Source organism: Labeo rohita, chromosome 23, assembly GCF_022985175.1.
Source record: "Labeo rohita strain BAU-BD-2019 chromosome 23, IGBB_LRoh.1.0, whole genome shotgun sequence".
Lineage (NCBI taxonomy): Eukaryota > Metazoa > Chordata > Actinopteri > Cypriniformes > Cyprinidae > Labeo > Labeo rohita.
Window position 1 is genome coordinate 31355338 of NC_066891.1, and position 12848 is coordinate 31368185.

Consider the following 12848-nt stretch of genomic DNA (forward strand, 5'->3'; position numbering starts at 1 on the left):
AGTAAGTCCCACATAAGCATTTGTGTTATTAACTCAGATGAGGATGTAAATAATTGGCTCAATTAACTAAATCCATTACCTGTTACTTCTGTTTTATTCTGTTTACAATGAGCGTCTATTCTTTTCTTCAAATGACCAGCAGGTGTCGCCAACGTGCGGCGCTTTTATACAAATAAAAACCTTAACTATTAGCAACTATCAGATTTAACATGTCGGCTATGTTTTTAAAAAGCTGCTCAATTTTAAAGTGGCCCTGTCCTTGGTGAGCATGAATTATGAATAATTCAGGTGAATGTATGCTGTATCAGTATTACTTTGTTTAATATTAACAGAGCTGGGTAGTAACTAATTACATATAATCTGGATTACATAATCAGGTTCAAAAAATGAAGTACTTGTAATTAGATTAAATTACATTTTAAAATACTCGTAATCAGACTACAGATACTTTCTTTGTGGAGTACATGATTACATGTCATTTACACAATAAATTATAATAAATTATTTACACACACACACACACATATATATATATATATATATATATATATATATATATATGGTGACAGCATTTGACCACAGGATTTACAAAAATAATTTCAGGTTTAAGAAGTGTTTTAACATTGCATCAACTATTGGAAGGCTTTTGTCTTTCAAACACATTAAACTTTTTTTGTCATCTGAAAATAAATAGACAATTTTGCGTTACTCCCTGAAAAAGTAACTAAATATGTTACTTAGTTACTTTTTATGGAAAGTAATGTGTTACATTACTTTTGCGTTACTTTTTAAATCTGGGCAGGACTTTTTTGCTTTTTTGTTTTTATTATAAAACAATTTTAATGTAAAAGCCCTTTTATAAAGTGAAATGAATTCACCTCAGGCTGAAAGAAAAGTACATTTATGCAGGAGATCACTCTTCAGCTATAAAAAACAATAAGGCACAAATGTTAGTTTATCTAAAGTAAATTTAGCTTCTTAGTATGGTTGAATTGCATCATCGAAGGTCAGCATCAAAGACACTGGTTAATAAAATGGGATTAAATACATAAAGGATATTTGTTTTATTTAACACATTTAATTATTGCAGGGTTGCGTCATTTGGAAAAGACGTGAAGAACAATGGAAGTGTACACCAAAAACATGAAGAACTAAAGAAGTAAATAAATAATAAACGAGCGATGGACAAGAATAATGCTTCAGAATCAAGACAGACCCAGTCAAAAAAAAAGAAGGCTGATTTTAAAAAGATTACAAGGTAATAAAAGTTCAACATGTATTAATGATATTGCCCTGTTGAAAAAAACAGCATATTTTTGGTTTTGATGCTGGTTTAAGGTGGCCCTTATACCAGAATATGCTGGGGGTTTTTTTGTTTTGTTTTGTTTTTTAACAGGGTGATTAGTACATTACATTGTGTGTAGATGAAGTGTTCTCTACACACCTTATGTCACTTTTACACATGCACCAGCTACATTTCTATTTTGAATTACTTCGGTTAGGCCGTTCAAAATTAACCAAAGATGCAGGAACTTTATTATACAATTCTTGGACAAAATAGCGGTAGACAACTGTTTCCAAGGTAGAATTGGTTAATAAAATATTTAAGGTGGGCTTAACAAAGGCGTATTTGCATGCACATTTTAGATATCTATGTTGATTAGTCACATTGTTAATTCCAGATATCTACATTGAAATTCCTCCAAGCCACAAAGCTAAATGCAAATATCTCCAAAGAGCTCCCTAGTCAAAAAATCAGATTGAAATATCCATAGTTATATTGCAGATATCTTTAAATGAGTTTTGACTAGGCAGAAATCCATTTCAAGATATCTCTTATTAACGTTTGCCTAGTCAAAATAAAATGTAAGATATCTACTCTTGTAATTTGACTAGGAATAACTTACTTTCAGATATGTAATAATGTACTTTGGATATCTTGAAAAATGATGAATTAAAGATATCTTGATTATGACTAGTCACACACCAGTTACAGACATCTCGAATTATATGTTTTACTATTGGTAATTCGGTTAGAGAAATCTCTAATTAGGATTATGCCTAGTACAAAATCAATTATAGATATCTTTAATTACAGTTTCTACTAGTCAGAACTCATCTGCAGATAACCGATAATATTCTGTCAATGCAACAGTATGACTAGTCATAATAGCATTGTAGATATCTCAAATGTATATTATGACTGGTCAAGATAACATTGTAGATATCTTAATTCCAATTGCGACGAGTCAAAATTGCAGAATAGATATCTGGAACTGGAATTTTGACTAGTCAAAACTGAATTATGGCTAGTGCAGCAAGGTGAATTTAATGCTAAAACAGCAGCACGTCTTTTAAAAGGCGACCGTCACGTGATTGTGCGTCAGATAGAGGCGTCGCACAGCAGCTCTCAGTCGCTTGTTTTATCTCTTATATATTTATGTTTTTCAGACCGCAGTTGATTAATGCGCTTAATATTGTAGTATAATCTTTAGAAAATTTGCATCGAGAGATTTGACAGACAGTTTGTTTTGTTTTACATCCACACATCTGCTTGTGGGAGGTTAGTAGATCTTCGTTTATTATGGTTGTAGTGAACGGTTTGAAGGATCCTACGATTTCCAAAACCACCGTGGTAACTATAGTTTAAAACAAAATGCCATAATTATTGTGCGTACTGTTTATATAATGCATTAATAATAGATGTCATTTCAAGAAGTTTTCACAATTTGTTATTTTGTGCATTTCGTGATTTATTTCTGCATGGACTGTAGTGGTTAATATAGTATAGTAACATTAGTAGTATATTGTTGTAATGGAGTTTTCAGAACACTCTTTAATTATTGGTGCTTAATTAAATGTGTCTTTTAAATGTATTTATAGGTTTTGGAAGTGAATAGCCATGACTGGTGAGTATAAATGTTCCTTGGGATCTCTCAGGAATTTCCTCTGGGTTTTAAAGCGCTGATTTATTATGGCTAAAGTAAGGTCTGTGATTAACATGACTTTAGTGTTGTACAGCATCAGCAAACACGGTCATAAATATCAAAACATATTTCACTAGACGTTCAGTTCACAAGTGATTCACATGCAGTGTAAATGGCTTCATAAAACGTGTATTTCATGTAATTTTATGACTGTTTTACAGAGCGAGTGTTTGTGTTTGTTGATGAAGAGGAGCTTTTCAGCGTGATGAAGGACCTTGACTGTCTCTACTGTAGAAATCCAGTGACTGCATCTAAACATCACCTCAAAAAGAGACATCTCAGATTTGCTATATATTATAAAGATTCTGGCATTGGTAATTGACCGGTAACACACATGTTGCACACAAATAGTATTTTTACACTCATTTTCAACTATGATGTTGTCTGTTCTTGACAGGGAAGTTTTCTATCCCCTGTTATTGTTCTGATGGAGGCCACGGCAGGAGCCACTGGCATTGCCCAATGTGCTTAAAAATATTGCAAAGGACAAAGGATTACAAAATCCATATTACAAACCATGGTTTGTGTCTGTTACAAGACATTTCTTATTGAATAGTCTTAGAAAAGTTGGTAAATTGAAGGAAAATTAAATATCAAATCCGTATGGGGCTGTAGTAGTAGTGTTGTGTGATGTTTTGCGTACCAGTCAAAAGTTTACACAGTATACACGTACATATTTATTATTATTATTAGCACTGTCTGTATTTTGCAATATAAACAAATTACTTATTTGAGCACATCCAAGGTAATTGTTGTTAAGTAATATTCTTCAATTCTGATCTGTTTCATATGAATGCAGGTGTTGAGATGACAGACAAATCCACAGGTGAGCAATGGCAATTAATGATTTTTCAATAGCGGAGATTTATCCAAGAGACCATTTAATCACTACAGTGCTTATTTCTGGAAAAAAATGCATATCGTCACATAGCGGCTGATCATTCAGCCTTATTTTTGTTTAGAAAAAACAAACGGATTCATCTAAAAGTTTATTTTCCTCTTCCAGTTGAGCTACAACCTACAGCAGTCCTGTTGGAGAGCGTACAAACGGAAAACGAAGACAAGACACCAGGCAACAACAAGTCGCCGTGCCAGAAGTGTGGGATCCTCTTTACCACCACATCAAATTTGAGACGGCATGAGCGACTACAGCACGGCCAAGACCAACAGCCCATTTTATGCATAGATGCCAAAAATGCAATCTATGTCACACCGAAGGATCTGCACGGGCCGAGAGTGCCCATTCACATCCGTAAATCCTTCGCCTTACAGATTCTGTTGTGTGAACTGGAGGAGTGCTGGGATTTCATGAAAGCGCAGGCCCAGAGCGGGAATCCCGGTAAGGAGTGCCGTCACCTTGTCAGAACTAACCATGCGCGGCACTACGCTTCCCCTCCACCGCTGTGCGTTAACTCTCTAAAGGAAATGACTGACAAACACCTCCTGTCCACGTCGGAGAAACAAGAGTGCCAGGAAATGAACTCCAGGGCGTGTATAGAAGGAGTCGATTGTGTGTACCCTATTTTTTGGGGCGAGCATGACATTTCAGAGAGATGCATCTACTTTTCTGTGTACACCGACCTTGAGGACAAATGGTGTCAGTTTGGGAGGACACGCGTCTCGTTTGACACCAAATCTGGCAACTGGAAGTGTCTCTGCGAACGCAGAAGAAACCGCTGCATCCACAAGTGTTTATCCATGTGGTGGTTGTTTCAGGAGCGTCTTGAGTTGTTGCAAAATACCCTAGATGTCAGTGCCGAAAGAGTTGATGTGCTTGAGGAAGTGGTCATGGATACAGAGGACGTGGTTAAAATGTCTTCTGAGGGTGACAACCTCTGTTAGACTCAACATCCGTCAGAACTTCTCTCATTTTCTGTTTTCACTCAATAAAAACACTAGACATACCCTGCATTCTGGCTTGTATTTTGTTAACGGTTGCTTTGCAGTGTTGGCGTTGCTCATTGCAAGTCAGATTACTTTTTTCAAGTAACTAGTCAAGTGACACACTTTTACATTTACAATGAAATATCTGAGTTACTTTTTCAAATAAGTAATGCCAGTTTTCCCATTTTGGAAATCAGGAGTGAGGAGGCTTATTAATTAAACATTTGATGTGAAAGGACCTTTACAGCTGCCAAAAATAAAACTTTTGAATTATTTGTTATTACAAATCAAATAAGCAAACATAGCCTAGGTGAAAAAACATTATGAAAATGAACCATGGTTTTATTATATTTTTAATATAATAAAACCATGGTTCATTTTCAAAATGTAAACACTAACCATGTATTTTTGCACATTGATTACCATTTGTATAACCATAGTTTTACTACAAAGCCCATGGTTAATTTGTGGTTACCATAGTTTAACTATAGTTGCCATGTTTTTTGGTTTTATTTGTAGTCAAACCATTGTTAATTTTCATGAGGAACGTAATGCAAAAGTAACAATGTATAATGTTCTATAAAAAGTAACTACACACAGTATTAGTATGCAATATTGTAATGATTACTTTTAAAAGTAACTTCCCCCAACTCTGTATGTTTATGATGTTGCCACACTAATTTTAACAATGTTAAATATGTTATATTTATGCTGAAAATGTCTTCAAAGCTGTCATGAGGTTTACTTATGCTTAAGGAGGTTTAATTAAAAAGCAAAATGTGTGTTCTCATGCTTTAAAAGCAAAATGTAACACATATTAAGTCCAGTAACAATGTTAATAGACTGCAAACCTTCCTCTTTGTGGGGAGGTTTCACTTTAGGCTTTGTGTTGCACTGTAAATGGTGAGAGTTATGTGATATGATTTTGTGTTGACAACACAAGACCCATTTAGGTACTGATACATTGATGTTTCGTGACTTCATAAATACCCTCATGGCTGTGCTACGACTGGTTTAGTTAACTGTTTTAGCCAGTATTTTAAAAAGTTTACACTACATAAATTGTGCTCATTATTATGATTTTTTAATGCATCTTTATCTGTGTTTGAACAGCAAAGTCTGTACTATATAATAATAAAGAAATTAAAGAAATACTGGCTTAGAGGATGCCCAAGTTTTATGCATAACATGTTTCTGGTTCACTTCCACATAAATGTTCAGATAAATACATTCAAAGGCATCGGGAATGAACTTCAGTTTTCAAGAGAAAACTAATGCCAATTCAGCTTTGATTCTCATTCAAGTAATGATATTTTTAAATTTCACATTTCCACTTAATTTACAAGAAACTGTAAGATAGTGGAGTTTATTGATTCAATTGTTTTCATTTGGAATTGTCTCCTTTGCTCCACCGTGAGGCTCTAATGTCATTAATAGCAATATGAAGCATTTCGTTTGTCTTAGAAAAACAGGCCTTCGCAAAAATGACACATTTCAAAAAGATGTTTAAATTAATGTTATATAAAAAAAAAAAAAATCCTTATAGCAGAGGTGTGCCTCACGCTGCACACCATCACACGTGAATTGGTGTAGATGCAACACTTTAAAACATCAAAGGATTGTGCACTCATGATGCGCGCATGCGCAGATCATATTCCTCCCGAGCAAGACCAGCACTGGTGAGAATAAATTCATTATCTGATCGCCTTCACATTACACACAATTCATGTCATGCCATTAATTCGCGATCGATATAAACAGATTTGACTGTGCATGCATGTCTGGATACTTACGAGGACGCGCGTTTCATCGTATTTTCCTTCATAAAATTATTTAATAACCCTTATAATTAGCAATTAAGCTGAGGTTGCCTTGAAATGACAACATATGTTTTAATATCGATCATCTTAACAGAGCGCATCTGTCTTTTCCTTCCAAATGCATCGGAATCGGATGTTCCTCAAAAAGCAGTCTCTCAGTCAAGAGCCGAATGAAATAATGAATGGTTCGCCTACTTTACAGTTTACTGCACAAGAACATGGACTTCCGCCATTTTGCACTGCTGGAGTAAAGATTATTTTTGGGAGCGATGGAACTGATGCTTTTTGAAATGGAACTGAAGATTCAGCATCATCACCACCATCAGTTATGCATTATGCACAATCATCACCATCATCATCATCACCACCATTGGTTTAGGGGATGAGCATCATCACCATAACTTTATGGATTATGCATCTCCATCAGTTAATGATTTTATGCTTCATCATCACTGTCAGATTATGGTTTGAGCATAAACATCACTGTGATTCATCTTCTTTATTATCCTGTTACTCTTTCCTCCTCAATGACTAATTGTCTTCCTCTTAAAATGTCTTATGAATTGCAGTGTTTTAGCTATGGTAATTTGAAATTCATTTTTAAAGTTTCAAATAGCCAATTATCCAGAGAAATAGATCATGTTCTCAATGTTCCATATAAATAGTGAAATAACTACTGTGCTATCATCATTGTGTCCTCAATTTCTCTGTTGTTAGTGGTTTTGAGCAGAGTCTTGCTATGAGTGCCAAAGCAGACCTGGGTGTCCTGCCACATGATGCAGATGTCCCATCTGACAGCAGCGTCTCTCAAGCTCCCAATGACGGTTCTGCACAGCGGCTGAAACCCCAGGATACTACCACAATCATTTTCCCAGGTGCTTGCAATTGAATAGAAAGTGTAGAAGACGTATTTAATTGAATTTGACATCTTTTCTCTTTTAAAACTAAAAAGGTAAACAAATTTGGCTTGCTGTCCAAGGATTTATCATCCGTTCATATTTCTTGCATTTTGATTGACAGAACTAAATGAACATACCTCTCCGTTTATCCATTTAGAGGTGTTGAATGTTGTGGATAAAACACTATTTACTCTTATTTTCTTTGAGACAAAAAGCTTTTATTTTCCCAAAGCTTCTGCTCATCCGTTGCCAAAAGTGGAGCTGCCTCCAAATGCAATCAAGGCGATTAAAAGCAGTGAACTGGAGGCCACATCACTTCCTGCTCAGGTTGGAGGGACCATTGTCCATGTTCTGGGCTGGAAGGAGGGAATGGCCATCCTCCCTGGAAGCAATCTGAAGGTGAGCAAAGTGTCTGTGTTTGTGTGGCCCTGTATGTGTTGATTTTGATGGCAACGAGCGAGCTCTCGAGTTCTTTCAAAAAGCAGCCGTCTCTGTGCTTACCAGCAGATGTGATGTTAGAGTGCCTGGGTGTGTTAGAATGAAGAGCTTTAGTCTGCTCAGTTTACAACATTTTCTCCACAGTGTGCAAAGTCGGTGGTCAAAAGTTTACATACACCTTGCAGAATCTGCAAAATGTTAATTATTTCACCAAAATAAGAGGGGTTATACAAAATGCGTGTTATTTTTTATTTAGTACTGACCTGAATAAGAAATTTCACATAAAAGACATTTACATTTTGTCCACAAGAGAAAATAATATAATTTATAAAAATGTCCAAAAAGTTCAAAAGTTTACATACGCTTGATTCTTAATACTGTGTTGTTACCTGAATGATCCACAGCTTTTTTTTTTTTTTTTGTTTTTGTTTAGTGATAGTTGTTCATGAGACGCTTGTTTGTCCTGAACAGTTAAACTGCCTGCTGTTATTCAGAAAAATTGTTCAGGTCCCGCAAATTCTTTGGTTTTTCAGCATTTTTATGTGTATTTGACCCTTTCCAACAATGACGGTATGATTTTGAGATTCATCTGAGGGACTCATATGCAACTATTACAGAAGGTTCAAACACTCACTGATGCTCCAGAAGGAAAAACGATGCAGAGAGGGGGGGGCATTTTGAATGTAATATCAGGGTAAATGTAACTTATTTTGTCTTCTGGGAAACATTTACATTTAGTCATTTAGCAGACACCTTTATCCAAAGTCATTGTTAAAAAAGGGTTGAAATACACAAAAAGGCTGAAAAACCAAAAAGATTTTGGGACCTGAAGGATTTTTCTGAAAAACAGCGGACAGTTTAAAGTCCACTTCCAGAACAACAATTTACAGATAATGTACTCACCCCCTTGTCATCCAAGATGTTCATGTCTTTCTTTCTTCAGTCGTGAAGAAATTATGTTTTTTGAGGAAAACATTTCAGCATTTTTCTCCATATAATGGACTGATATGGTGCCCCGATTTTGAACTTCCAAAATGCAGTTTAAATGCGGCTTCAAACGATCACAAATGCGAAGTGTTCGGTTATTTTCATTGAAATAAGACAAGTTATATACTTTTTAATGTCAAACGCTCATCTATATTGCTGTTTTACCTTTTTTGTTAAGGATGTTTGATGATCTTTGCATGTTCACTTTGTAAAGACTGGTTCGGTACTTCTGCAGCGATGTAGGATGATTTTGAAATGATTTTTGAAGTTGAGGGAGAAAATACAATTGGAGTTTTTCGACATACACTAACGGTCTTGAGTCAGAATACACAGAGTTCAGGGAGAGTAAGACAAGACGAGTGTTTGAGATGAAAAGGTATTTAAAGTGTATTTTTTTTATGAAAATAACCGATCGTTTCGCTAGATAAGACCCTTCTTCCTCTGCTCGTTTGAAGCCACATTTAAACTGCATTTTGGAGGTTTAAAAATTGGGGCGCCATATCAGTCCATTATATGGAGAAAAATCCTGAAATGTCTAAACATGTTTTATGTGAAATATCTTATTTAGGTCAGTACTAAATAAAAAATAACATGCATTTTGTATGATCCCTCTTATTTTAAAATAATTTACATTTTGCAGATTCTGCAAGGTGTATGTAAACTTTTGACCTCAATTGTATTTATCTGAAATAAAAATTTAGCCATAACATGTTACCATCTTCAGTGTGAATGCTGAAGATATATTGAAACCAAATTCAGGGAGTGGAAAACACAGATTGAATTCATACCAGTTTAGTTATTTTACTTTTTCAAATAAAATTTAAAATAGTCTAAATACATTCACTCATTTAGCAGATGCTTTTATGCTAAGTAACTTCCAAATGAGGAAATCTGCAACATAAGCATTTCATCCTAAGAATGCAGTAACATGTAAGGTTTTTCCCTAACATAAATTAAATGATAAATCAAATGCCCAGTACCTGAAATAGTCTGCCATATGATATGAAAATCCAATGCTAAAACGATAAAAATCAAATGTAAAAAAGCCTGTCAAATGCCACTTGATCTCATGAGGTGAAACAAAAACTCAAAAAGAAATATTGTGTTTGACAGCTGATTTTCATGATCCAGTACAATAATACATGCCATAATACAAAATACAATAATGCTCAGATATCTCTCAAATGCTTAAAGGAACATCTCAAATGTTAAATCAAACACTCAAGTGACTTTAAATGCTGGATGTTTACAGTGTAATTTGCAAGACTGTGTGATTTCTGTGATGTGGTTTGAGAACAATCGCCAACTTCTTGGCTGAAATGGATGGCATTATAAAAAGATTGAGCTGAAGGTGATGTTATTTCTTTCATGCCAACGTGTCTAAAAGGCAGGCAGAGGTGTTTTGTTGCCATAGCAGTGCAATAACAGGTCCCAGTGATCTTGTGTGTAATGAGAAGAGGAGAGGGCCAAACACCAAACCCTGAGGCACCCCAGTGGTTAACCGAAACCCTGAAAGATCTGCCTAGTGCAGTTCCCATGATGACCAGTGCAGAGAGGGAAGGTCTGCTGATTTAACATGTCAAAAGCTGCAGATAGAGGTCGCTCTCGCACCAATCGAAGTGATGGATAGAACGGCAATCATCTCTGTTGAAAAAGTGAAAAAAAAAAGCATTTTACTTTAGCGTGGGGAATTATCTATTACTTTTTATTACTGCATAAAAATAACACTATTCTGCTTTCTGCAGTTATGTGTTAGTGATACTGGTTCCCTGGAAGTGATCAGTGATGGGAAAATAGGCTCTGCTAATCTGACCACTGAAGGAGTGCAGACAAAATCAGCTGATATGGAGCTCAAACAAGCTGAAAAATCAGGTATTTATACGTTAGAGGTCTCTGGATTCTTACATTATTCTTACAGGCACGGCTATATGATGTTTTGAAGTCTGACTGTCAGTTTATAGCATTTTATAAATGAAAGTATAATCAGTCAGGGCTCAAAATGAACACTTTACAGGAGCAAAGCCAGAGTAAAAATGGACGTGTTTCAGCGGTCATCATTGTCATAAATCCTTAAAGTTTTTAATATTTAGATTATTAAACAAATGTATGTACATTTATAACACCATACTTTGTATTATACCAACTAGTTAACGCTATGCGAGGGTGTTTTTAATGCGGCGTCCATGGGAGGGACGGTAAATTTGACATCGCTCTCTTTTCTGACTGCCGATATCAGTCTCTCTCAATTTTTTCCTTTAATTGAATGTCGTGAAAACACTATCGTGGAGTGTTTCTTGTGCATTTTGAGCAAATGTGAATGCAAAAAATGTATTTGTGGTACTCTCCCATTCACTGCTCTCGGATTTTACCCAACTATGACGACTTTCGCCATGAGAAACCCGGAAATGTGAGAAAGGTCCACTGGCATTGACGAGTACATAAAATAGTCACTTTATTGTTATCCATTATTATAATAATCAATAATTATTATGCTAATTATCAATAACATTTTCAAAGTATTGCAAAAGAAAAGTTTTTTTTAGTGCATAAATTCTATGTTGATACATTAAATGTCATGAAAAACACTTTTAAAAATATATATATTTTTGAAATTAGTAAGCAGTAAGCTAAACAATTGTGCTGTCAGTTTAAGAGGATTCTGGGATATCGGGAGATACACAAAAATGTATGGAAATATCTCAGTTTATTTTGGAATACAGATGTGAAAGTGTTTTTTACGCTCAACATTTTATGTAAAATGTAAATTGGGTGTAAACAGCAAGTTGAACTCAAGCTGGATGAACAGTAGTACAGTGACAAGTTCAGTAAGAAATATGCTGCGACCGGTGAGATTTTTCGATTTCTAAACCATTGAAAATGTTAATTTTGGACCCTGTAATCAGTATACATCTAACATGCATGAAATCGTACAAGCTATCAGCAGTTGTCTTACCGATAGCACCATCATTAATATGAATGTTTGCTTACAGACGTCTCAGCAGGTGGGAATGTCAGGCCGGCTGTCTTTGTGGAGGCCGACAGACTTCAGAGAGCACGTATGGAGGCTCAGGACAATCCAGCTCATAGCAAGTGCAATGAAGCGTCGCTCAAACAGACTTACCTGACGGAGCTACGCGGAGAGACAATGTCTGACAAGTAAATTAACTACTAGACATACACATCTATTTAACTCATGTAGAATATAAATATGTATGAGGCAGATTTCTGGTATCTAAAACGTACTTATTACAGTCAGATTCCAGATATTGAAGATATTAAATGAGTAAAGTGACACTGTGTAGCATGTTCTGTATGGATGCTTTAGTCCTGCAGGGATTGCAGAAGCACAGGTGATCTATCATGAGCATGAAATGCTAAAGCCCATGAAAAAGAGGAAGAGGAGGGAATACAACAGCCCGTCGGAGGAAGAGTCAGATGCTGAACCAATGGTGCAGTTCTTCAAATGAATGTCATCATTTTTACATTATCAATATGGTGCTTTGTGTTCTAATGCAATGAAATGCTCTTCTGTCATTAGGAGGAGAAAGTGGAGCCTTTAAAAATGGATGGGAGACAGAACAAAGCAGGTACTTTCTCACACTCCCAGGATACACAGTAATTACTTTATGAAACCATCACTAATGAACTAAAGTTACAGTGACACTGATAAAGTGACACTGATATGAATAATACCAGTGCATGGACATCTGCCAAAATATAAACGCTTTACAGATGTAACTTTAGATGTACAAATGTTTAAATGTGATGTAATTATTATGTTTGTGAAATATGTACAAACCAGAATTATTGTAGATAACTGAAGCTAAATCGAA

The 12848-nt window shown here is 35.5% G+C and overlaps 2 protein-coding genes across 9 annotated transcripts in view; both read left to right on the forward strand.

Moving 5' to 3' along the window:
• The first annotated feature begins 2377 nt into the window (after positions 1–2377).
• On the forward strand, positions 2378–4891 carry si:ch211-10d23.5 (uncharacterized protein LOC556599 homolog). Of its 2 annotated transcripts, none has more exons than XM_051097490.1 (6): positions 2378–2635; positions 2884–2909; positions 3149–3301; positions 3385–3507; positions 3787–3813; positions 3994–4891. In XM_051097490.1, the coding sequence occupies exons 2-6, from the start codon at positions 2903–2905 to the stop codon at positions 4827–4829; spliced, it is 1146 nt and encodes a 381-aa protein (XP_050953447.1). In that variant the 5' UTR covers positions 2378–2635; positions 2884–2902; the 3' UTR covers positions 4830–4891. The 2 variants fall into 2 exon arrangements, with proteins under 2 accessions (XP_050953447.1, XP_050953446.1); XM_051097489.1 differs by having other exon boundaries at positions 2378–2563.
• A 1629-nt stretch (positions 4892–6520) lies between these two features.
• The window catches only part of l3mbtl1 (L3MBTL histone methyl-lysine binding protein 1), a 28302-nt gene continuing 21974 nt past the window's right edge, over positions 6521–12848 (forward strand). For 4 of the 7 annotated variants that reach the window (XM_051096186.1, XM_051096189.1, XM_051096188.1 and 1 more), the window contains exons 1-7: positions 6564–7117; positions 7409–7566; positions 7823–7989; positions 10761–10887; positions 12006–12171; positions 12341–12464; positions 12554–12602. In XM_051096186.1, the coding sequence (XP_050952143.1) occupies positions 7074–7117; positions 7409–7566; positions 7823–7989; positions 10761–10887; positions 12006–12171; positions 12341–12464; positions 12554–12602 (835 nt within the window). In that variant the 5' untranslated portion in view covers positions 6564–7073. The other 3 variants (XM_051096187.1, XM_051096192.1, XM_051096191.1) reach the window with 3 other exon arrangements.

Bases quoted from the DNA above. Each gene is read 5' to 3' on its own strand.
- si:ch211-10d23.5 (XM_051097490.1), top strand. The intron at 3,302-3,384 runs GTAATTGACCGG...TGTTCTTGACAG, and splicing joins TTATAAAGATTCTGGCATTG to GGAAGTTTTCTATCCCCTGT. The intron at 3,508-3,786 runs GTTTGTGTCTGT...ATATGAATGCAG, and splicing joins AATCCATATTACAAACCATG to GTGTTGAGATGACAGACAAA.